The sequence below is a fragment of the Lissotriton helveticus genome, chromosome 5_1 (assembly GCF_964261635.1).
Source record: "Lissotriton helveticus chromosome 5_1, aLisHel1.1, whole genome shotgun sequence".
NCBI lineage: Eukaryota > Metazoa > Chordata > Amphibia > Caudata > Salamandridae > Lissotriton > Lissotriton helveticus.
The window spans coordinates 1211193583-1211220762 of NC_136065.1; the positions used below are offsets into that span (position 1 = coordinate 1211193583).

General features: G+C 45.0%; 1 protein-coding gene across 3 annotated transcripts in view; it reads left to right on the top strand.

The window, feature by feature from the left end:
- Positions 1 to 27180, top strand: part of GRK5 (G protein-coupled receptor kinase 5) — a 648325-nt gene that overhangs the window by 612509 nt on the left and 8636 nt on the right. For all 3 annotated transcript variants that reach the window (XM_078643914.1, XM_078643917.1, XM_078643915.1), the window contains exons 13-14: positions 4285 to 4422; positions 6623 to 6760. In XM_078643914.1, coding sequence (XP_078500040.1) covers positions 4285 to 4422; positions 6623 to 6760 — 276 coding nt within the window. The remainder of the gene's footprint in view (positions 1 to 4284; positions 4423 to 6622; positions 6761 to 27180) is intronic.

Sequence of the window (27180 nt, forward strand, 5' to 3'; positions counted from 1 at the left end):
CTACTGCACCTGTGTGCTCCCCTTTGTCTCCCGCTCAGAGTGGACCTTCTCTGTCAATCGAGGGGCTAGGTTCTGACCCCCAATCTCAAAAGGTTACACCTTCATGCATGGACATTGATCGGGGCAATCTGCGTTCCTTTCAGCTTCCACCGAGGTGGTCAACGTAATCTTGTCAGTAAGACGCCTCTCAACAAAATTGGTCTATTTTGGGAGATGGAATACGTTTGTAGCCTGATGCGCAGGCACACACATTGACCCTTTGAAAGTGACCTAAGCTTACATCCTCTAATTTGAATTATCCTTCGCTCAACAAGGTGCTGCATTTGGAACAGTCAAGAGATATATTGGGCCTTGTCTGCTTTTCTTTTTGTATCCCCCAGACCAATCGTCTTTAGTCAAGTCACCGGAGGTTGTAAGATCCTTGAAGGATTTGACAAACTTATTTCCTCAGGTTCCTTTGTTGTGTGTTCTACATAGGGCTGCTTTTGCTTGCTTTGCACGCATTACTATATAAACATGTTTACTTTTGTGCTACAATTTCACACAGAACCTGCTGTTTTCTCGTTCTGTTCTTTACTGTGATTTAGTCTGAACAGCAGACAAGGTCAAACAACAAGGTCCCTTGTTATTTTGTTCTGATCAGGCACTCGCACCTAGACTCAATACAGAAATGCAGCAGTTGTTTATGAACATGTGAACCTTGTCATATAGGTATGCACAGCAAGGTAACACACAGAGAATATCATGGCTGTATCTGAGATGTAGAACGTACATCTGTGTATGCTAAGGTATGGGGTCTGCTGCTAAAACCAGGGATCTTTGCTGAATAATCAGTTTGCTTCTGTAGAAGGGGAGGAGTGGTTAGGCTATTCTGTCTTATAATATGACATGGCTATGATATGATATGGTTTATTGACAATGCGGATGGTATTTTTGCCAGGCAGTTGTTTTCTGTTTGTGGCACATATACTGCATTTCAGAGCATGAAAGTTTAAATAAACATTTCAAACTTCCTTCGTGTCTCTTTCTTATCTTATTGTGGACGAGTGTGTGAGCGAAAGGGAGTGTCCTGTCATTGCGATCCCTGATCAGGTTGGGAATGTTGTATTCTGGGGTGTCAATTCACTTGCTCTTCTGGTTATGAGTAAGTGAGGCACTATAGCTAGCCTGACTCGGGCTAATGGTACTGAGGTGGTATGGTGACTCAGACCCTAACTACTGATGTTCTATGGCCCCAAGCATAGTTCTGTTTCTGAGCAGAATCCCTGGAACACCTTCTGTCGTGCTACAATGTGACCTGAATTTTGTGTTACCATTGTTAATGGGTGCCCATTTGAGACCATACATAGCTGCCAGTTGAGGCGCATGTAAAGGACTGTGTTTTTGGTTGCAGTGACCTCAGCTCGTCTAGTTAGCGAATTGCAGGTTCTGAGTGTTTGTTCACCTTTCACATGCTTTTTCTCAGACAAGCTTGTACTGTGAACTAAAGCGCCTTTCCTGTTGAAGTTAGTCTTGCCTGTTCATCTGAGGCAGTATATCAATGTGCCCACTTTTTATCCTCTGCACCACCTTACCAAGGAAAAGGAGCGCTTCATTAGCTTGTGGTACGTTTCTATATCAGTCATACATAGGCAATCACATCCGATGGCCAACTCTTTGTTGGAAATACAGGAATCGAGAAACGCAAGGTAGTTCAAAAGAGAACTAATTCCTGCTGCATTTCACTGTGAATTAAGTTCCGCTATGCAGTGGTGAAGAAGCAGCGGCTTGAGGGAAGCGAGACTCATTCCACCAGGACAAATTCTTCCACTGCAGCCTTGGCTAGAGGTGTACCAGTTGGAGACATCTGTAAAGCAGCAACGTGGGCCTCCATCCACACATTCATCAAACATTGTTTGGGTTTGAAAGTGAGAAGGGATGGTCACGACAACCATATGGGGGAGTATTGCTTGGAATTCTATTCAAAGAAGCAGAATCTGCTGGTAGAAGTGTCCATCAGAATAAAAAGTTACTTACCTTCAGTAACTATCTTTCTGGGGGATACTCTATCTACCTTGCTGATTCTTCACCAATCCCACCCTTCTCCCCTTTTCTGAAGTATTTTTTTTAAAAGCCTTGTTAAAAGATGCCTATTACCTTTGTCGCAACACATCTATTTTTCGTCTAGACATTATTCCCACCCCACCTTGAACTATCCAGTTAAAAATGGGTGAGAACTGGCGTCAGGGTGCAGGGGTGAGGGCTGTGGCTCTGGTGATGTTACCACAACTCCGTTTCATAGGAGCAAGCACTCTGTATCAGCATAGGAGAGCTATAGACATTTCCAAATGCAGACTGGTGTTTGGGATATTCAAAGGTGAGGAATCTTTCGGTAGATAGAGTATCCACCATAAAGATCGTTACCAAGTCATAACAAATGAATTACTCACAGGATGGGCTGCTCATACGGAATCAAGGGTATTATTACAGGTAAGTTTCTAATTTCATAGTCTGCTTTCCTACTGATTCCTGCAAATTGTATGGAATCATGTTAATTAGCATGTGCTGTTAACATAGCTGCAAAATACAATCCTGTGGGCATGAAGGGCGCGTCAGGCTGATAACAGTGGTTTGGAGAGTCTAATCCAGTGTATTCCTCAATTCTCCCATAGTGAAACCCTTAGTCATGGGCCCCCACCATCCTATTACTTTGAAACACTGTGCAGTACACAGAGAAGCTACAGGTATTACATATGCTCTTTACCTGTGTGTTAGTCCACTGAAACTAAGAAAGAGGGCCTGGAGATGGATGAGTTTAAAGGCCACTCATTGTGTTCATGCCTTCAGAAGCCACCGAAGTCATCTGCGGCGTTCCTCAAGGCTCCTTGCTCAGCCCCACCCTCTTCAATGTCTACATGAGCCCCCTTGCGGCCATCGCACGCCAACGCAACCTCAACATCATCTCCTACGCCGACGACACCCAGCTGATCCTCTCCCTCACCAACGACCCCTCCACCGCCAGAACCAACCTACACGAAGGGATGAAAGACGTAGCCGAGTGGATGATGAACAGCCGCCTGAAACTGAACTAAGACAAGACGGAAGTTCTCATCCTGGGCTCCTCGCCCTCCGCCTGGGACGACTCCTGGTGGCCCCCCGCCCTAGGCAGCGCACCCAAACCAACAGACCACGCATGCAACCTGGGCTTCATCCTGGACTCCTCCCTCTCCATGACCAGACAAGTCAACGCCATCTCCTCGTCTTGCTTCAACATCCTACGCATGCTACGTAAGATCTTCCGGTGGATCCCCACCGAGACCAGGAAGACGGTCACCCAGGCCCTCGTCACCAGCCGACTGGACTACGGCAACGCCCTCTACGCCGGAACCACCGCCAAGCTCCAGAAGAGACTCCAGCGGATCCAGAACGCCTCAGCAAGACTCATCCTCGGCATCCCCCGACACAGCCACATCTCCAAACACCTGAGAGACCTGCACTGGCTCCCGGTCAACAAGAGAATCACCTTCCGTCTCCTCACCCACGCACACAAAGCCCTACACAACCAAGGCCCAAGATACCTCAACAGCCGCCTCAACTTCTACACTCCCACTCGCCAGCTCCGATTGACCAGCCACGCCCTCGCCGCCGTCCCCCGCATCCGAAGAGCCACCACAGGAGGAAGGTCCTTCTCCTACCTGGCCGCCAAGACCTGCAACACCCTCCCGACCCACCTCCGCCTGACCCAAGACCACCTCGCCTTCAGGAAGCAGCTCAAGACCTGGCTGTTCGAGCAGTAGCGGACCCCCCTCCCCCAAGCGCCTTGAGACCCTCCGGGTGAGTAGTGCGCTATATAAATGTTTTGATTGATTGATTAATTAACCCCTTGTTACTTCCAGCATGTTGATCCAATCAGCCTGTTCCCATTGTGCTGACCTACAGCATTGAAGATCTAACATTCTGAGTCATGCTTCACATTGGACACAATCTGGCCAAATAAGTTACTCTACACTCACAGGGTGGCCATGGTATCATCCATGATATTCTGCCAGCAATGCACCAGTGCAGTTGCATGCGATTCTGTCAGCCTGTTTCTCACACACCTATTGAAGATCCAACCCCTATGTAATGCAAAAGCTATTTACACACTTCATAATTTTTGAACTAGTGCTGCTTATTTATTACATGATGATATTGTAAAAATGTATTTTCTTTAGAGGTTGGGGGCTATGTTACTGCCCATTTTGCTGTATCTTTTGAGTGGTAACTAGTAGCTTGGAGTTGTAATTATTTGCTTATGAATTGCAGCTTTTATCCAAAGATGTGAAGCAGAGGCTGGGCTGCCAGGAGGAGAAGGCAGCAGCGGTGAAGCGGCATCCTTTCTTCAAGGCAATGAACTTCAAGCGCCTAGAGGCCGGTATCCTGGATCCACCTTTTGTTCCTGATGTACGTTGTCATCCACAGTAGTTGTGAATTTCCAAATGCCGGGCATGGAGAGGTGTAGTGGGAAGACCCAGGATAAGCAAGTACTGCCTTGCGAAAGGGTGTTTTGGCGATGCAAGGAAAACACTTGCATCAAACAGAACAGAGTGTTGTCCTGTGGGTCACAGACTGTAAAAGGTGTTACTCGGGTGTGGGCACTGGGAGGGGAACGAAGGGGTTTGCAGACATTTACACTTAATATTGAGGCCTAGTGACTCTCTAAGGAAAATAATTGACTGTAATAACATTTCAGAGGTCTGTCTCTGCTGGTTTGCACATTGCTAGAGGGAGGCTACAGATGCACCAATATTCTGGCTTGGCTAGTTGAGTAGAAATGTTATGCACCTAAACATTTTCACTTATGTTTGGCTGTACTGGCAACAAGACATCACAGACAAAATGGTTCTGGATGAGCTCAACCAACCAGAGCAGAGGTTCCACACTTGACTTGATGTCTGACCCAAAGGGTCACCAGTTGCTGTTCTCAAAATAAGCACAAGTTAAGAAAACACTGGTCGAAAAAGAGGGTTCTATATATTTAAACTGTGTTATTGAACAAGCAAAAAAATGGAAAACACATTGGATTCTCCTAAATGAAATATCTGGTCTTACCTGCAATTATAATGCATCACTTACACTGCAAGTGCCCTTGTCAAAAATAGCATTTTACACAGGACACTGTGCTGAGGATGTCACTAGTATTTAACCCCCTGAGGTAAGATGAGGAAGAGGGCAGTAATTTCCTCTTTCTACAAGCATAACTAGTTCACATATGTAATCTTCTTTTTCTCCTGTTGACCCATATGACATTCTGCATCTCTAGCCTTCTCCTTTTAGGTATTCTTGTTCTTCTTCCCTTTCGCTCCCTACTGAGAGCTCCAGGGTCACTGTATTAATCTCCTTATCAGAAGGCCTAAGACGCATCTGTTGATGTCCACTTGCATGCCGTTCACTAGAAGATGGGTATATTTCTCATGTTCTCTAATCATCAAAAGATAGACCAGTATAGGGGTACCTCTCGGATTTAAATGAAATGGTTACCTTCACTTACTTTACTATCAATATGCTTTTCAGCTCTTCCCTCCCTCCCTCCCACTCATCCATCCCCTTTGTGATAACATTTCTTAGTGTCTTTCTCCTGCTTTGGTGCAATGCCTGCTTTTCTCATTCACCTATCCAGATCAAAAGGTTGCCATCTTATGTTTTGGGATCTTGAGGAGGGAGGGGTGAGGTAAGGGAGTAGTTCATCGAAATAACCTGCACACAAGTCCCTTTAGTCAGGTGACCCTTGACTGTCATTGATCTGTCAGGTCAATTCCTCCTGGCAGGTACACTCCAGCTCCTTGTGTAGACAGGGAAGTTCTTATAGCCACAGATCCAGCAGGAAAGCCGCTCTATCGGCTTTCAAGCCTGGAGGGAGAGCAACAGTCCCACTACTGGATCTCAATTTCTTCTCTTCGAGTACTGATGCACAGGGCTTCCCAAGTGTCACAAGGAATGCTGAATAATGTATTGGCTGAGGTCAGTACTTTTCCTCCTGTGGAGACCAGGCTAGGCCAATTAGTAAGGTGGAACCTTCGAATATCGGGGTGCTCGTCCAATCCTGGAGGTGCAAGTTTGCGGTATTAATTAGCTCAAAGGGTGGGAATGCAGCCCAGGCTGCCATTCTTGCTATCTGTTTAGGATGTTCTGTGTGGATATGGACTAGTTTCAAACACAGAAGTGATTTGATAAGGGGGATGGGTATCATGAACAGGAAAGTGCGAAGGTATACACATCACTGTCACGGGGCCTGAAGCTACATAAAAGTATCTCACTGGCTACCCCCTAATCCAACAGAGAAAGCTGATTTGGTAGCGAAACCAGGGATGTACATGTACCGGTCTAGTGTCCGAGATGGACATTGGCAACCACCACAAAAATGACCACTTTCTTACGTAGCACGCACATGAAGTCCCATATATCCTATCAGTGCACGTGTATGTGTACATACACACATGTAAGGGCCTTTCATGAATGCCCCAGACTTGTTGAAGGCAACCATCTTTTCTATAAAAGCAGACCAAACGACAATTCATAACTTCGTCATAAGTAAATCTATTGTATAACAATTTAAGACAGTCTTACAAGATGGCATCCTAATAATGATGATCTTGTTCTTCAGCCTCGAGCAGTGTATTGCAAAGATGTTCTGGATATCGAGCAATTCTCTACTGTGAAGGGAGTCAACTTGGATCAGACAGATGACGACTTCTACTCCAAGTTTTCCACGGCATCTGTGTCCATTCCATGGCAAAACGAGGTAAGGGACACTAGGAAAGGAGATCTATAGCTGCTCTTTCCTAATTTTTAGGAGATGTCGCCTCCTACTGTATATTAAACCACCACATCCATTCTACTATCCTCACAAACTTGCATTGTTGTTCGGGCTGTGCAGAGATTGATGTAATGTGAATCCTCCCCACTTATAATACATTACAGTGCATCCACCCCCTGGAACATATTTACTCTGATGTTAGTTGTTAAATGTGGAACCCTTTTTTGAGTTGTATGGTGGAAGCATCGCTCCAAGCACTGGAAGGAGTCCCAGAAAATGTCAGTATTGATGCCTCACAGCCTCATTAAATGGAAATATTTTTACCCTATTGATGACCCAAAACTCAATTCCATGCTCTTTGGTTCTATTTTTCCACAGTTGTAACTAGTTTTTGGGACAATTTAGGATGTATTTAGAGCCATGCTCTGCTTCACTTTGTATTTTTGTCTAAGATTTTTTAAACATTTAGATTTTACTTTGCCTTGTTGTAAGCTTTTGCCAGACTATCCTGTAGCCTTGGAAATAATTAATTTCTAAATTCTTTAATATTTACACAAAAAATGTAGTTTCTGTCCTGATTAAGGCACACCTACTCTGCTTTACTGTAGATTATTAGCAAAATGGCAAGAATTTTGTATGGCTTTCAGCAAGAACGCTGAATGTTAGGAAAACTGATTTACTGGAGAAGAAAGTGTGACCATCAAACTAAGAATCTTCCTATACAGACTAAAGAAGCCTCGTATAGCTATTTCACCTCAGTTGACCCATAAAGCTCCACTTCAAAGATTGAATCTCTCCACTCAGAGGAAAAATGCTGATCCTAAGCTGCAAGATGAAGGGAGCGGGGGTCTTTCTTACAATAGAAAGTTTAAAACTGCATTGTGCCTAGTAAGGTACTGCACAAACAAGTCCTATCCCACTGCTGCCACTGTTAGAAATTGAGCTTTCTATTTGGCAGAGTATACACCCTGTCCAAGCAGGAGCCACAATCCTACTCAGGGTAAGTCAGATACACAACCTAAAATAACCTGTGCTCATCCTCTGGTAGCTTTGCACTGAGCAGTTAGGCTTAATTTAAGAGACAATATGTAAAGTATTATGCAGCACTTAAATTACCATAAAACAGTGAAAACACCACAAAATGACTCCACATCAGGTTAGAAAAGTAGAGAATATTTATCTGAGTAAAACAAGACTTAAACAACAAAAATCCAAAAAATAGATATAATAATAATTTTTAAAGATTAAATCCAAAAACAGTGCTTAGAAGTCAGTAGCGCTAACAGGTTATTTAAGGTCGCGCTAGACCGGGGTACATCCAAAGTTCCAGGCCGGCCGCGATGTAGGGCAGGCTAGCTACAGGACCCATGCAGGGCCCGCTGAAAAAGTACCTTTGTATGGAGCAAGTGTCGACATCGGAAACTCGATGCGTTGGTTCCGATTCACTCAGTCGGGTTGATGTGTCGAAGTGGAGCTCACAGCAGTATCTTCAGATTGGCGCTGTTTCATCGTGGAGCCTCGCAGTCAGGACCTCAGATCGGTGCTGTGTCGTTGTTGGTCCCCGTAGTCAGGTCAGTGCATTGACGAGCTGTGCAGGGATGTCCTAGGATTGGCACTGTGTAGGAGGGCACTGCGTCGATTCAGATTACGCAGTGGTGATGATGCGTCGATTTTTGCAGAAGCAGCTGCAGAACCCATTCCTGATGCCCAGGACTGGAGGGTACACTCCACGCAAGGGTAGGACTCCCAGATGGCAGAGTCCAGCAGCACAAGGAGAGTTGCAAGAAGTCCTTTGTGACCCTGAGAACAGGAGGCAAGCCAACAAGTCCTTGAAGAAACTTGGGTTCAAAGGATGTGAAGATTCTGCTCTGTACAATTAATGGAATATACTTGATCATATGGATGCACTAACTTGTGTTTGTATTTGAAAACTCAATAAAACAAAAAGAAGCAGCAGCAGGCCAACACAGGTAGCAAAGTGAAGTCCCATCTACAGCACAGCACAGCAATCAGCAGGCAGCAGGCCAACATAGTAATGCAGGTAGCAAATGACAGTCCCTCCTACAGTACAGCAGCTCTTCTTCCAGGCAGAATGTCCTTTGTTTCAGGAAAGTTCTAATTTGATGGTGTCAGGGGACCAGTACGTGAATGCAAATATCCCTTTGAAGTGGGGGGAGACTTCAAAGAGGCCTTTGAAGATCACAAGGTCCCCGCCTTTCCTACTCTGGCTCCAGACTAATTACAGGGGGAGTATGCAGCTTTTTTAGTATGGGGACAGGCATAGCTCTATTCAGGTGCAAGTGTCAGCTCCTCCCTCCCAGTCTACCTTAGGAAGGCCCATTTGCCTGGTGTTGCGCCATCAGGATGCAAATGCGACACCATAGCTCCCTTTGTGTGACAGTCTAGAGGGAATGAAAAAAGCCCAGCTGTCACTCAATACAGACGTGTATTCAGAAACAGGCAAAGGCACGTAATGCTTAAAGTAAGAAAATGCCAGCTTTTCTAAAAGTGGCATTTTCAGATTTAAAATTTGAAATCCGACTTCACCATAAATTGTGATTTTACATGTGAGTCCAGAGACACCAAACTCAATATCTGTCTTTCCTCAATTGGAAATTACACTTAAAAGATGTTTTAAGGCAACCCCAATGTTAACCTATGGGAGAAATAGGTCTTGCAGTAGTGAAAAAGCAGTTTTTCACTACCAGGACAGGTAAAACTCAAAAGTCCATGTCCTACCTTTTAACTACTCTGCATCCTGCCCATCGGGCTGCCTAGGGCCTATCTTAAGGGAGGGTTATCTCTAATTAGGGAGGTTTTGGGCCTGGCAAATAGGTTAACTTGCAAGGTCGATATGACAGTTTGAACCTCACACACAGGCTCCGCAGTGGCCGGCCTGAGCTAAAGGGCTACTGAAGTGGGGGGCATAAGCAGTGCTGCAGGCCCACTAGTAGCATTTAATTTACAGGCCCTGGAGACATAGAATACACTTTACTAGGGAATTATACGTAAATTAAATATCCCAATTGTGGATAAGCCAATGTTACCATGTTTTGAGTACAGAGCATATGTACTTTAGCACGGGTTAGGGAGGACCTGGCTTGGCAGGTCGGGCTGGAATGATCCCATGAGGCACAGGGTCAAGACTGATTTGCATATGGTATGGTTCCATGTTTTGAGTACAGAGCATATGTACTTTTTTCACTGGTTAGTAGTGGTAAAGTGCCCAGAATCCTAAAGCCAACAAAAACTAATTCAGCCAAAAGGGGAGGAGGAAGGCAAAGAGTTTGGGGTGACCCTGAAAAAAGGGCCTTTTCATACAACAGCTACCTCTGCATTGTTTTTAAGCCAATCAAAACCTTTAACACCACTCAGAGGTCACCTAGGCTTTTACTTTAATTTACAAAGAGTATAATCAACTCAATATGATCAAGAGAAAAATATGCCTCTCCTTGCCTCCTTCCTGTCTCCTACCAGTTATTAAATCAACAATAATTTATCCCAGAGATTCATGACACACTCAAGCTCATGCTGTTGCACTTCCAAGAAGTTGCTCAGCACTGATGCACAATCTGTGGCAGAGACCCTGTTTGACACCCAATGGTGTGTATAGGAGGGTGGCCTGCTACCTATATGGATGATTGCTTTCACATCCCTGTTTAGACTTGGGGTTGCAGGGATGTGCAATTTCAGAACATAAAATACCAACTTGTCAAAGGAACAGGATGCTTCAAAAATCTACTTGTCCTATATTAAAACCCACTTGTCCCATTTATTTTATTTTTAAAGTTTTATATAGCGCTAGCTTGACCCGTAGGTATCATTACGGCAGTGCTATCCTTATATCACAGCCCTGATAATACCATCTCTATTTATGTCAGAGGTCATATGTCAGGGTTAGAATTTTAGAAAGGCTGTTTCAAGCCACATTTCTAACAAGACTCTGAACATACCAGAGTGTTAGTTTGTGCATACTTACAAGTTTACCTGTTCCTGGGTATTTAACTCCTATCCAGCTATTTACCACTCTGGAAGAGTTTGAAAATTTACTCTTGACAAGGGCAGGCTTATAACTGGGAAAATATTTCCTCCTGGAGAAAAAGGTTTTAACAAGTGAATGTGCACTTCGTCTTCATATTTTTGCATGGGCTGATGTGCAGATATAGATATATATTTGCATGTGTAAATGGAATTGACAAACGTTTACTAGGAATTTGGTTTCCAAGCCTCCTCCTAGAATCTTGTCAATTCTGGAAAATGTAAATCTGCACCAATTAAAGGGCCTACGCCTAGCAAGCATCACACATTTTTAATTGAGGCCTTAACGAAATAGTCTTTTAAGTTGTCTTTAAAAATATGGCAGTAAACGTCGGCTGTTTTATTTCAAGTTCCATTTATTTGGGTACATTTAATTTTGAAAATAAACAATTGCCAATCCTGCATCCATTCTTATCCTCCGAACATTCTTCTGCATGTATTTGCATATAATCAAGGATCTTTCTTTGTGAACTGTAACTAGCCACACATTATTATATTTGCCAAATGTGTATACCCATTTTTATTTAGACCGCTTCGGTAATGCAAGCTGAGCTTACAGTTCACTGTATTTCCTTACCAGTACCTTTAAAGTAAAGGCTTTACGCTTTTGAACATTATAGACAATTTCTTGTTTCAGCAGCGGATAATCCTGTCTCCCACAACCACACTTATGTACAGTAAACTGGTGGCCAAAGGTTTGTGCATGAGGGGCTGGGACCTGGTTGTCCAATGGACAAACCACTCATGGAAAACCTTAACAATATTTGCTAGGCGTCGTGCTATAGGAATTTCAAACCCACTGGGTTGTCTGTGAAAGATTGGAACTCCCAGTTGTGCGCTTTGAATCTTTTCTGGATTCTCATGCTGTGCATTATTTCACTATCTAGTGGTTGGGCCCAGAATTCTCCACTATCTTGTAGTCCTTCCTCTATTTTCTTTTTGCTCTGCATCGACAGACCCCCATTTAGCGCATCCTGTGATGTCGGACTGCTCCCACCCTTGGTCACCATCTTCAGATTCTTTGGTCTGGATACTTGTTGAAGGATCTCCAACACGCGGAAGAAAAAGAAGTTGACGAAGTCCATCAAATTCAGAGCAGAAAACTGACAAACAAATACTGGAGGAGAAGTTGAGAGGGAAGGAGCGGATTTTTCCTTGATGGAGTGTATAGAAATGCTCAGACAGGGGGCTCCGTGTACAGCCTAGATTGAGAAAATTCCATTACATTGCCCGAATTGCCACCACAAATTCTCCTGTGCCATGTCCACGTCAAAGACACTGAGGGTGAGAGCAAGGCCAAGGAGAGCGCATCATACCATCCACAGTTGAGGAATACGTCCGTTCCTGAAAGCTCTGGGCCTGACTAGTGACGAGGAGGAGAACGTTGCCGAAGGTGTTGCGGGAGAAACATCGGAAACCGACCTGAAGATCGTCGAATCACAGGCAACCAATAAAAGTATGGAGGTAAGAGAGACTCCGAAAAAAACACATGTGTCCCAGAAATCGGACTCAAGGGCATCAAAGGGAGCCTCGTTGCTGAAACACTTGCCGACCCAAGGTAGGCCCCAACACAGAGAGCCCCTCAGATCCCTCAAAAGGGAAGAAAATCTCACAAGAAACCCAAATAGTCAAAAGACAGACAAGGGAAAGTCACTTTGACTTTAAAAAAAGAGAGGTCACAAGAGGAACACTAAAGCTTGAAGATGAATACGTCGCCGTAGGAGAAATCAATGTCGAGCCTCAATGCCGATGAAAAGTCGGCTGAAATAGAAAGAAGAGGGGCCTAGAGGCAGAGATGGTTGCCCTAATTCCAAAGAAGAAGGATTTCGACAAATCCTTGAGGAGTTTTAGAATACTACAAAGGACTTCAAGGAAACCAAACCTCTTCTGACATCAGAACCTCAGGAGGAAGAAGAGGAAAACTTCTATGAAGAAGTGGAACAACTTGAGGGGTTGTATCAAGGCTCCGTTGAGTCAGAAAACACTGAGTCACAGTGGCAAGTCTTTGAGACAGACTCCCCGGAGGATGGGGTAGATGCCTCACAGTCGAGGCCTTTGCCTCCGGATAACAAAGGCATTTACAATCAAGTCATAAAGAAGCCTGCAGATAAATATGGTGTGCAACTAGAAGAAGAAAGACCACAGTCTTGCTTCCTACTGGAGACCCTCTTACGATCTCAAGTCAGGAACCAATTTCTTCCTATGCTTCCTAGTGTACTTGATTAAGGAAGGGAATCCTTCAAAGAACCTGCTACTTGCAGAACTGTGACTCTAAGGGCAGAGAAGAAGTACAAGCATTCTTCAAAGAATCTATATACATTATGGGTGCAGTGCTGACTGACTCAATCATCACCTCAACAGCACAGAAAAGGGCAAACATTCCCTCAACATAGGGACACTACCCTGACAAGGAGAGTAAGATGATGGAATCTATGGGATTAAAATTGGAGCACAGTGCAGCAAATCAGTAGTGCATTTCTAATTCCTTTGCCCTCCTAAATAGACATGCCTACCAACGCTGGGAGGACATGGTTGAACTGAAGGAGAACCTACTAGATCAGTACAAGACAGGGGCTGCACATCTGACAGAAGGGAGCAAGAACCTCACCAATACTTGCCTAAAAATGACATTGGACGCAGCAGACACCTCAAACCGTCAAAGGATGATGGGGGTTACCCTACACCGCCACTCGTGGCTGTGAATATTGGGGCTCAAGCCGGAGGTACAGGCGAACATTCTAAATACACCTTTAAACAGAGAACAGTTGTTTGGGAGCTTGGTTAACAACACCTTATATCAGCTCAAAAAAGATAACGAGATAGCAAAGTCTATGGGGACTTTGCAGTTCAGTGGAGGGCCGGCGAAGAGAGGTAGTGACATCACGCAGGCCCTCAGGAAGATGACACTATCACACCTCACACCAGTCATTCCAGGTCAGCAGCCAAACACCAGCACCCCCAACAAAGCTAGCAATACTAGCAACAAGAAGGCAGTCCTTTCGAGGAGGAACGAGGGGGATGGGACAGCCTCACAGAGGAGGCCCAACCCCCACCAACAAGTGACTTCCCAAGAACACAGGATCTTTCACTCTCCAGTGAAAGGCAGCATAAGGGACAACAGCCTCATCCACACAACACCAGTGGGAGGCAGAATAAAAAACCTCCTCCGAGAGTGGAGGAAGATAACCTCTGACAAACGGATCCTAAACGTCATTCAATATGGATATTGCATAGAATTGGACAAGATACTGCCAAACAGAGGACCAAAGAGGAAGGTCCATTCAAGGGAAGAAAGATATCGCCTATTCAAAGAGGTAGAGGAATTGCTGGAAAAGAGAGCAATATAAAGAGTACCAAGAGAAGAGATCAACCAGGAAAATTACTCAACATATTTTCTAATACCAAAGGTAGACCGATCTCTAAAGCCGATTTTTGACCTAAGGTTTATAAATAAGTTTATACGGACACAAAGGTTCAAGATGACAGCCTTACAGGAAGTCATCCCATAATTGCAAAGAGGTGACTTTATGGTTACCATAGATGCCTACCTGCATATCCCAATGAATGCGAAGCACAAGAAATACCTCAGGTTTGTGGTGGATAAGACGCATTACCAGTTCACTGTACTGGTGTTTGGGATAAAGTCAGCACCAGGAGTCTTTACAAAGACTCTTACGGCAGTGGCAGCCTACTTTAGAAGACAAGGCATTCATGTCTATCCTTACCTAGACAACTATATAGTAAGAGCAAACCCACACAGAAAATGCATGGAAATTATACAGCATGTCATGAGAACTTTATTTAAGTTCGGATTCTCCATAAACACAGACAAATCATCACCAATTCCAGGGCAAGAGAAATTGTTTCTAGGAGCAAGGATGAACTCAATACAGGAGAAAGTGTATCTCAGCGCAAAATGAATACAGTCTCTGTTACTGGAAACTCACCATTATCACAAGGGGCAAGATATCACAGTGAGGAAAGTGGGCAAAATGTTAGGAAAGATGGCTTCATACATCCCTTTGATTTCACATGCTAGACTACATATGAGGCCAATTCAAGAATGGATCCAAAACCAATGGTCACAAGTGACTGGGAGTAGGAAAGATCTAGTGGTTGTCACGCATAAAGTACAGAAGGAAGTGGCGTCTTGGAACAAATTACATATAACACAAGGAATTTGTACAACCAACTCCAACACTGACTATTACAACAGAGGCCTCATGTATGGGTTGAGGACCTCACATAGACTCACTCAAAGTGAGAGAAGTTTAGAAGGAACAAGATGCGGTACAACACATCAATATCCTGGAACTAAGAACAGTGTTCTTAGCCTTAAAAGCCTTTCAGAAGGAGCTCTTGGGGAAAAAACAATATTGATGCAGGCAACACAACTACTATGTTTTACATCAACTAACAAGGGGGAACACAATCCCTGGGCTATCACAACTAGTCCAAGAACTCTGGATGTGGGCCATACAGAGGAAGATGGAAATAACAACAGTCCATCTCCTGGGTCAAGACAATATAGGAATGGACAGGCTGAGCAGAAAAGCATCCTGCTTGCACGAATAGGAACTGAACCAGAAAGTATTTGAAAGTATCTTCTGGAGGACAGGAACTCCACCAATAGATCTATTTGCAACAACAATGGATGCAAAATGCCTATGCTTAGCATCCAGACAGCCATAGCACCAATCCATGGGGAATGCACTGTCGTTTGACTGGTCAGGGACATTTCCTAACACTTTTCTCCCCGATTCCACTGTTGCACAGAGTGATCAACAAATGCAGGAGGAGCAGAATGACACTCCTACTAATTGCCCCTCAGTGGGCGAGGCAACCATGGTTTGCGGAACTGATACAATTAGCACAAGGAAACATTCAAAAACTACCAATAAGACATGATCTGCTGTCAATGGAAGAAAGAAGGGTATTACACCCAGAGCCAGCAGCTTTGAACCTGGCAGCATGGCTCCTGAGGACTTAGAATTCGGATATTTGAAACCACGGCTGTTCTGAGAGAAGCAACAAAGTCGACAAGAAAATGCTACATAGCAAAATGAAAAATATACTCTCTACAGTGTCTTAAGAGTGGCTTATTAAGAAAGAACACACAGGATGCAACAGTATTACAATATTTAACATACTTCATAGTATGCAAGTTAACATATGCATAGTTAAAGATACGCTTAGCAGCAATAGTGGCCTACACAAGGGTTCACGAAGGAAGAAGTTTCTTCACAACATCAGTAATTAAAAGATTCTTGGAAGGAGCAAATAGGATTGTACCACTAAGAAAGTTACCAGCACCCACATGGAATCTAAATGTGGTAATCACACAATTCACCCCTTGGCCGCACGGGTCATTCCCCCGCGGGGGTCGCACACAGCGCCCCGGTGCTCGTGACGAGCTCAGCTCGTCATGAGCCACGGTGGCTGTGTGCTCATGATGAGCCAAACTCGTCACGGCCACACCCGTTTCCGTGGAACGCTCGCACAGCAGGGGAATTAGCCCCGTGTGCAAGCGTTGGTGCCGTTATGACGAGCTCAGCTCGTCGTGAGTGCACGGCAACCGTGGCTCATGACAAGCTGAGCTCGTCATGAGCATGGGAGGGGTTAATGAAGGCAGCCTTTGAACCATTGCACAAAGCCACTTTACAAATGCTCACCTTTAAGACCGCATTTCTGGTGGCCATAACACCTCTGCACAGGGTGAGTGAAATACAAGCACTCACACTTCAAGAACTATATTTTCAGGTACACAAGGACAGGATTGTCATGAGGACTGACCCCTAGTTATTGACCAAGGCGATACAAGTTTCAGGTTTTTTGCAAAAAAACAAAGATGCATGCAGAGAGAAAGTTACACACGCAAGACGTGCCATAATGTACTATATTGAGGCAACAATACAATCCGAAAGAAAAGCCACTATTTGTGTCATTTGCAAATAACCATCTGAGAAAACCAGTAACTAAGGGCCGCCGTGACCTCAGCAGAGCCATATATGCCCCCCTCCCTGGCGCGCTGACGGCAGTTTTCTCCTTTTCCGCGTCCCAGCATCGATACTGGAAAACCAGGTGTTCCGTGACCTATTTTTCGGGTTTTTTCGATGCCTTCGGCGTTCCAGAACAGAGTGCGATGCCTTCGGGCTTTAAGGCATGTGAGACCTTAGCTCCTCAGATGTCCGTGACAGACCCGCACGCCATCTGTATGTTGTGCCTCTGGGTGCACCATGACTCCAAAGAGTGCGACGATTGTCAGCGGATGAAACCAAAGTCCGGATGAAATTGCTGGCCGCACGGCTGTCCAGTCCTGCACCTTCGCGTTGCCGCTCTCCCTCTCCCGATCGAGCCCACTTCCTAGGTCGTTCCCGCAGACGTCGTTCGGAGGGTAAACACAAATGTAAGTGCAGGAGGTCTTCCTACCCTACCCGTGACGCTTGCGCCTGCTTATCTCGCTCCTTGCTGAGGATGGGCATCCGGCAGTCGTCTCCTCCGTACCCCCCCCCTTTCCGGGTGCTGGAGCGACACAAGCCCAAATGGAGGCTTATTCGGAAGCACTCCGCTCTTATTTTGGGTCATCCCCTCTCCATGGTGCGCCTTCGGGTCCCATAGAGGTGGAAGGCACTCATGCCGGGTCTTCGCCGGCGGATTCGTCCTCGGCTCCGGCTGTATGCATGGACTCCGATTCCGGAGCTGATTCGACGCCGACGGGACACGGCCCACTGGGTCCACCCAGTCGTCCGTCTAGCCCACCCCGTCAGTCTCCGCGTAGCCCTGAGCGTCTCCCTGCGTCAACGTCTGAGGCGGCGCCGCGCTCGATGCCCTGTTCCCCACATGTTGCAGTTAGGTCAACGCCGGATGGCGCCCAGCCCAAGTCCCCCTTGGAGGTTGTCGACAACTCCGGTTCGACGTCTGTCGACGCCGGTGCCGACGTCCACGTCTCCTCTATTTCAGAAGGTTGATATTACACCCCACTCCTCAGACGTCGATGTGACTCCAATGCGGCGTCGGTCAACGCTGGCGCCTACGCCTCCTCTTATGCCACACCCTGATGTTCTTCTGGACTCCCCTGATCTGCGGCCGTTTCAGCCCATGGTGAAGGTACCTTGTGTGGCGTTCACTCCAGATCAGCCCCCGGCTCCTCCACTGTTGCGGTCAAGTGGACGGGTTAGTCTCCTGCCATCCACTATGGATGGGTTATTGTCACCTCCCCACATGGCAATTGAGGCCAGTGCTGCCTACGCATGGGCTATTCATAGGGCAGCTGTTATTTTTTCTTTTCACCACCCTCTGGTTTCTATGTCTTCTGATCCTTTGTTGGATCTTCTCCATAGGGAGCCGGCTGAAGTGGAGCCTTTACTGCCCCTTGGGGCATCCTTGTTTGACATCATGCTGGGCACATGGGCAAGGCCTTCCTCGGCTGACCCTGTTGATCGGTCCATAGCTTGTCGACACCGTCCTGACCCTAACAATCCGCTCTGTCTGTCGCTTCACCCTAGGGCTCAGGGCCTAGTTGTTCAGGCAGCCTTCGACTTAGTCTTCCTCTGCCCTGCCTTTGTTGCCTCCCACCAGGGAGTCTAGGTGGTTAGACGCATGTGGCCGCCAGCTTTTCGCCTCTGCCAGTGCTGGCATCCGCGGCTTTAATACAGCTTGCTTGTTCGCACGCACATCCTCTTCCCTTTGGGACTTGCTCGAGGCTCTTCTACCTTCAATTCCATAAGGCCCACGGGTTGAATTAATCCACCTTCTGCATGATGGCAGGGAAATAGCGCAATTCTCCCTCTGCTCTTCTCTTGACGCCACTGACTTGGTGGGAGGAGCTCTTGCTCGGTCGGTGGCTTAGCGCCGCCATGCTTGGCTGCGCGACAGTCGTTTCCCGGACAATGTTTGGGATGCTCTTAGGGATCTGCCTTTCAATGGCGTGGACCTTTTTGATAGCCACACAGATTCAGTGGTCTCCCGCCTCATGTCAGAGCTGCCGTGACTCTTGCGGCACGCCCTTTTTGCCTTATCAGTATTCTTTAATTCTGCGTAGGCGATGTTGCCTTGTTGGTCTTATTTCGTACATGTCCCGGTACTCTGCGTAGCACCCGGATAGCGTAGGCGGTGGTTCCGCCATCTCAGTATTCTTTACGTGCAGCCGGACGGCTGGTTCTGTCTTTCCTTTCAATCCTCTGAATGTGTGCTTTGCCCAAAAGGACACCCCCTCGCAGGGGTTGACACTTACCCTATGTAGGGTATTTATAAGCTATTCGGTGACTGCCTTAGCACTGGTACGCTCCTATAGAGTTTTTTGCCACAATCTTGCTGTGGGCTTCTTTTTATGCCGTTCAGTGATCCTGACGTTAGCATCGCTCCATTGCACCTTCGGTGCAGTTGGCTCTGGTAATCCTTCACTGCCTCTGTATGGGTTCCTCACCGTATGGCTTCTGCCTCACCTGTTTTCACGGGGGCATTTTTCAGCATGACTGTGATCCTCTTGCCTTTGATGGCTGCTCTTCTTTTGCCAGTGACTATCTTAGGGCCTTGTTCTGTTCAGTTCAGGTGCAGTTCTCACCACTGACGCCCTATCCTCTTTTTGCGCCAAGATACAACCATTGGGTGGTACGCTTCTTAGTGTTGATGCAAACTGGGAATGCACCCTGGTATGATTGCTATCATAGGGTGTTTGCGTTGATTCTTCCACTTCTGTGGTGCTGGTCCTCTCCTCCCCTTTAAAGGCTAGGGTAAATAAAATATTCGTACTTCAGCCCTTACTGGGCTTTTCATTCAAGGTGGCGATTTCGCCATGTCCCTCTGCTGTACCTTGCCTTGTGCCCTCGTTTTCGGGACACTTTCCCAACAGGAATTTTTACACATGTCCCTGCTGCTTTCCGCACATGTGTTTTACACACTTTGCTTGGATTCCTGCTGTACCACTCTCAAGGGGAGTGTTCTCTTTAGGATACTCACTTCTTGAGTCCTTGGACCATTCGATTGGTCCTGAATGTTTCCGACTGTCGTGTCTAGCTCAGTCTCCTCCTCTATCTTGCGGGGGACTGTTGCTCCTCCTGGGTGAAAGGCTAATGTGGCTTGCTAGTCTGGACATTTGCTCTAGCCACTTCTGCTTCATCATGACTGTTGGTATTTTTCGCGTCCTCTGTGTAACGCTTCATTTTTGGACATATTTCTTTGCCTCTATATATGCTGTGCTGTTACACAGCAGAATAGTGCAGTCAGCATTCCTTCATTCAGTGTCCGTGGTCATTGCCCCGGTCTGCTCGCCTAAGTGCTCTTATGTGGATGTCTAGCTTGCTTGGTGCCCTTTTTGCCGGTTGCCTTCTTGCTATTGCGTCTCTCGCATCTGGGCTGCTCAAGCAACCCTACAGTAGGGTTCTTGTTCTACTTTGTGTGGTTCTACCGTCCGCATGGTATGCTTCTGTTTCGTCCAGTCTTCCACTTGACTATCATTCTCACTGTAATCCTGTTTTGGGTGCTTCTGATGGTTGCTGTCAGCCCTTTCACATACCTCATAACAGAGTGACTCTCCAATGGCATGTCTTCTGTTTCTACTACGATTGGCACTTTATGTTCATGGAGGGACATCCTGCCAATACTGTCCTACCTATTTGGCTGGTACAGGATTCAATGGTGTTTTTTCCACTGTTGTGCATACTGGACCGGTATGTGTTGATTCGGTCATACCAGTTGCCTTCCCTCTAGGTTTTATTTACGGTCAGCACGTCAGATGCTGCGGATCCACCAGTTCCTGGGTTCAGTTCCACTTCTTGCGAAGTCATGAACTTTCCCTTTCACACAGACATATCTAACATATGTTTTTCTTTCTCTCACCCGGTATACATACGGGGTTTTTATGCTGTTCTTTAACAGCATGTGGTACCTCTTCCTCCCAATGTTTTTCGCTCTTTCTGAGCTACATGGTCTGGTGTGGCTGCGCTGGTTGCGGTCCCCACCATGGGTCATCCCCTTGTTGACGGCTATGTTGCCTCAGCAACTTATTGTATCTGGTAGAGACATAGTATAGCCGCAGACTCCTTAACGCCAGCCCGTCCTCCCCGTTCTGCGAGGACCTTTTCAGATTGGGCTTTCTACACTCACCTCCCTCCGGGTGGCTTAATCCTTCTGCAGGGTGACGATTTCACTTCACTCCAACACAGGATGCTGATACTTAATTCTGTTTTCATAGCTCTACTCCACACAGGCTCGTAATTGGCCTGTATGCTCAAGTGTCACGTATGCTTTCCAACCCTACGCTCTGGGTTGTACTGTGTGGGTTCTATTCCTGTTTTTTCTCACCCCCGCTCTCCCCTTTTCTATGGCCTTGGGGTCTCTTACCACCCCTGTGCTCCATTGGTTTAAAGTCTATTGGCTCTGCCACATTTTATTGGTCTCTTATTGGGGATACAACGTCTCTTTCTGGTGATATCTTCTGGTCAATTGTCCTGGCTCCTGTGTTCCGGACTTGTTGTCCTTCACAGTTATACATTAGGGTTGCAGACTTTGTCATCTGCCATGATGTTGTTTACATCTTCATTACCTCCAAGGGTGGTTGGACTTCATTTTTGCGGGGATTGCTTCTCAGAGCGGTGCTCTAATCTTTCCCTTTACTAGTTTGCAATATACAGTGCCTGGCACTTTCCTTTATGGTGCTGTTCTTCACCATTCCATGTCCTTTCATCATTTTCGCATACTGTTCCCCTATTCTAACAGTTTTTTGGTGGTGGCTCCGCGTTGTGGCGTGGAAAAGTTTCTCCGACGAAAACTGACGTCAGCGCGCCGGGGGGCATATATTGCTCTGCTGATGTCACGTCCGTGGACAACGTCAGGGCGGAGCCGTGCGGCGCCGCGCCTTACGTGCAGAGGTCCTGCTGCAGAAAGTTTTCCGGATCCAGTCTGATGCCTGGGGATATTCTAAGTTAAGGAATCTGCGGCTAGACTATGTCTCTACCAGATACATCGTTACCGAAGGTAAGTAACTCGTTCTTCAGTGTAATTATGAGTGATATTCAACGACTGAGTGACACTTTCTCGTAAAAAAAATCAAGCAATGAAGACGAGGAAAATATATAAATATCAGAAATTACACACATTTGAGGAACGAGAAACTTTAAGAAGATCTTAAAACTGCTGCAAAGTACCAGAAATGGAAGGACACCTCAGTGCTTGCTCTGTCGGGCCATGAGATACTGCAGGTCACAGTGGTGCAAGCGTTTTGACGGAATATAACAACAGCAAGGAAGGACCTGTGTATGACACTTTGAGTGACACTTTCTCGTCAGTAAATGAAAGCAATGACTATTATTTGGGTGCTGAAACCAGAGGAGAATTTACTGGTATACTTTCTTTATTGTACTGTGGCTAAAGTAAAGGAAAGATTAAGCACTACTTCGAGAAGTCCAATATTCTCCACTAAAGCTCATCCCGAAATCATGCCCTGTAGCCTGCTGTCTCTTATCTGATCTGATTTAGTGCTGCAGTCACAATATCCACATTTAATTTATTATTACAGACCAGGTTGATGTCTGAATCTGGTGGCTGAACTGCACAGTGTGAAACTTGAAAATATGGATCAATCTCTGCTTCCGCTTGACCAAATTGTGATCCTTGGCATTTTATGTCACCAAGCCTGTTCTTTGTTTATTATCACATATGGGAAAACCTTCAGATACATGAGTTCAGGATGGGTGCTATACAAAAAATTCTCTCTTGTTTAATAGACTAAAACTTTTATACATGTAAATTAGGAAACTAGCCCACATTCAGGGTATACATGACTGACTACTGACTACTGACTTGGTACTTGGCAGGGCTGCTACTGTATATTCAAATGAAAAAGGAGGGTCAAGTGGGACAAAAGGTCTTACAACATCTGTTTTCAAATTAAAGCTCATCTTCAACCCAACCACCACAGAGCTAACAAACTGCGACAAAATCTATGCACAGCATGTGAATCCAGAAAAGATTCACACTGCAAAACTTATAGTTTCTTACCTGTAGGTGTAGTTTTGCAGCTTGAAGAACTTTCAGGATTCACAAGCAACCCTCCCTCCTCCTCCAAGAAGATGGATAAAAAAATAAAACAGAAAAAAAGAAGAATCTGAAGATGGTGACCAAAGGTGGGAAGCAGTTCGACATCACAGGATTCACCAACAAAAAATAGAAGAAGGACGACAAGATAGTGGAGAATTCAGGACCCAGTCAATAGATGGTGCAATAATGCACAGCATGTGCGCCAGAAAATTCTTCAGGTTGGAAAACTACACCTACAGGGAAGGAACTATATGTTTTAGGCCAAATCTTTCGGGCTCGAGTACATGCTTGGTTTTCACCAAATAACCAAATATGCTTGCTCCAAATCCTAAAAAACAGATTCATGTATAGCTTTGTTTGCTCCTCCAAGGAACTAAATTAACAGAATCCACTAAACCATTTGCCTTCCATACTGACTGGGATTCACCATCTACCAGGATGACAAGTCACCTTCATTCGAGGCTAATTATAGAAAGCTGTGAAAGCACTATTTAATATGATCCACTTCGAGGTTTCCAACGCTTATTAGTCAAACTGTTCTTAAATATTGGGATTGCAGATGTAAGAAAAATCAACCATGTAACAGTGATTGGTACTTATCCATGAAGCATAACTCTATTTTAGACAATTTGAATGCAGACAGGATGAAAGCGTGTTATGGCATAAGTTGTAAAGATTAACAGTGCATTGTTATGAATGGAAAACCACAAAAAAATTATATTTGGAAATGAGATCTGAAGCTGAGGCTGTTCCGTTCACTGAAATGTAATTTCTCTGGAAAAAGTCTACCAAGAAAAATAACTGTTTTATGTAGCACTTGCTATGGGAGTTTTACAGATTTCTATCACTGTTAAATAATATGGATTGAAATTAACCATTTTAGAGTAATCAAATTGCTAGGATTTAAACGTGTGACCTCCCAGTCACAAACGCAAATGTATGTATTAAGTGCTTAAGCCATTGTGCAATTACCAGGCTAACACCTCTTCAAGGTGATGAATGAATTAAAGGCATTTGGAAATATAGAAGAATATGGGGCAGCAGACAGTCCAAGCCAGCTGTTGGTTGGAGTTGAATATCAGTTGTCACTGACTGACATGTTAAGATCCAAGGGACACACCTTGATAGACATAAAATCTTCTTTCCACTCCCACACTTTTGGTAAAGTCTATGCAGATAACCTCCTTTCTTCTGGAAATGTCTTAATATATTAATTACTCAAGAGACAATGTGAAGGGTATTATTTAGTATAAGCAGGAGAGTTTAAGTTTTCATAAGATGTCCTAATCAACTCTGAATGGTGGTTTGCATGTGCTCATATGAAAGCCATGTAGAATCTGTGGCCTTATTGGTGTATACAATAAAATTGTGTTTGTAGCATGTGTGACTGTATATATACATGCTTTGCATACTCCTGCAATCTATTGTTGGGATCTGATATTTCAAACTCGTTTTTCTTTGATTTCTATCGAGCCACGAGGTATAGTGGTTCCTCTGTTATTCAGCCATGCACATGGGGACCAGCCCCATTGTTAGATTTTTTTTCTCCGCCATCGGGTGTGGATGTGTTTTGCCGCAGATCTCTCCAATCCACTCACCGATAAAATCTTCATCTGCGGTTGTTCTTCCTCTTCTCCCTGTACATGCTTCGGAGACAGTCATTGAACACCAAGTTCCCAACTTTCAGTGGAGCCCTGCCCCTCGGGACCTCTCTCTTTTGGAGCATGAAGAGGCACAGAGGGTGATGAAATGGGCGCCATTCAGGAAATGCCCTCAGTACCATGCTAGATACACCTGGACTCACTGGCGCAAGATGTGCTAGCTCTGCTTCTCCTCAGAGTACGATGACATTCGGTGTGCCTCCTACCTTGCCTTCAATCTCCAAAGCAGATCAGATCCTCATTGTACCTTGCACTGGACAAAGGTGGTTCTCATACCTCGTGCATCTTTTCGTCGGTCCATTCATGAAGCTGACAGAGAGATGAGAGAAGAGTTAGTCTGCTTATTTGCAGTGTGATGCAGAAGCCCCTTATCTTCATTTTACCAAATAGACTTTCAAAATCTTCGAGCAGATGTGATATTTCTGCAATTAAAGCCAACAAGAAAATATCCTTATAAGTGATCCTTTTCTATGTCCTCTGTATTCTCGATAAACGAACGGTATTCTAAGTTGACGTGCCTCCAGTAAAATTAAAATATTGCTTTATTTAAATTTAATAGAATTAAAAGCATCTCAATCAATAAGCAAAATAAATACTGAATATAACGGACTCCTCCGATCACCGGATGTTTTAGGAAAATAGTCTGTTACTATAACCCACAAACAAATATCAACCAAGGTGAAAGTGAGAGATCTGATTGCAAGGTACTATGTGAGAGTCCCAGTTAACTGAAGGTGTTTTACCTTTCTCATTCATTTTATTATCGTTACTGAGAGACAATCAGAAATTAACAGCATCAAAAGCAAGGCATACTCTCAGGGCCACTGGTCATGATCATCCGTCACCAAGAGCCGACATCCTTCAAAATCAAGAAAATGCGATGTGAGCTCACAGAGACTCCTCATCATTTAGACCTCCTGGGTAGCCAGCCAGAGCTAACCAGCCAGCTGCATACATTCAGACCCACCCAAAAAGTCTAGCAAACCTAGGTTGATTACAGAATCCCACCTCTGGATCCCAGCATGTTAGTCGGGTGCAGTCAGCAGGAACGTTTTTAGTGGGATCGGAGCAGAGCTTGATCACCAGTCTACATAGGGATGGTCTAAAAAAAAGTGGGACAGTGAATAACATGTGCAATGGTCTCATCGGATTATCTATATAAACGACATTTACTGTCCATGCTTGCAAAGTTCCAACTCTGCCTCATCTCTGGGAGATCGAAGAGACAAAGTCTTAGTTGTGAATATTCAACTTTAAGTAAAAAATGATTGACACTTGTGAAAAAACTCTGCTGCTGTCCATTAATGCAGGAGTGTCCAATGAGAAAGGCATACAGCAGGCCTTCCACTTTGATGTAGATTTCTAGAAATGATAGCTATTTTATTTTGGAAGTAAGAAATTATTTAAATTGTAAAAAGAAGCCTCTGCATCCCTGAGTTCTCTCAGCTCAGGAACACCGAGTGCTTCCTTCAGAGGGGCCAGCCACAGATCACCAGAAGACTCTAATTCCTGCCATAATCTACTGCCACTCCAACTCTATTCCATGATTTTTAGTAGTTGTACTCATCTCCAGTGTCTGTTGCAATAAGCCGGATTCCAACCTTGTTTACGGTCGAGGGGATTACTGCAGCAGATGAAAAATTGTTCAGAATTACTACAGTTTGTCAACCTACTGCGAAATGTTACTGGGTAAACTACTGTGCCATCTTGCAAAACAAAGTGGAGCCCTGGATGGGTCTGATAGATTTTTTATCAAGGTGTAAGAGTGCAGTAAGAAATCCTATGGTTCCTATATCTTTAAGGAGACAGCATTTGAGATCATACATCAAATGACAATGTGATGCCTAAAAAACAACTATGTGCTTCAATTTTGGCCTAACAATTGTTTTTTACAGTTATGAAGGCAGCCAAAATTATTAATGTGCATGAACTAAATTTCTTACCTAAGTTACGTACAGACTTATTTGTTTGCAAGTGTAGTTTGCAATTCCTCCAGTAAATTCACTGTAATCCACTCACATCTTGGATATGAAATGTTTATATTACATTGATAGAGAAATTATTTTGTTGTTTTTGCAGTTATTTAATCTTGGGTTAATGTATCTCCACGTCTTTTGATGATCAAGCCTGGTTCTACAATCAGTTAGGCCCCCACTCTTGGGACATATTGTGGCTGAAACAATTTTGCAGAATAAGCATCCCCTTTCTAGGTGGAGGCCTGTAGTCATTACCTTTCATTTGTTTTGGGTCACTGGGCACTATATCTTTCTACTCAAATACGATCTTAAATATGGGTGGAGGCTGAGGCGACACAACTTTGTTGAGTTAGAACTAATGACAACCTTCCTGTGAAATGGAGGTCTGGAGAATGCGCCGCTAAAAGTTCTTGGATAAAGTAAGTGGGGGGAAGACATCACCTCTGGAAGTGAAGGTTGAGCATGGTGGGGATCCAGAGGGTAGTCCGGGAGAACTCGGGCTGGATGTTCTAGTCCTGAGACACTCCCCATGATGTTAAAATGGGCTGTGAATTCCTCCGCAGTATCTGCTTGTTGTACTCCAGTAACTAATGTGGGCTTTTTTTGACCCAGCGGTATGTACTCTGCCATGTAACTTTGCTGCTGCTTGTCTTTGTTTGCGGTCATTTTTTTCTAAAATGACAAAGGTTTTAAA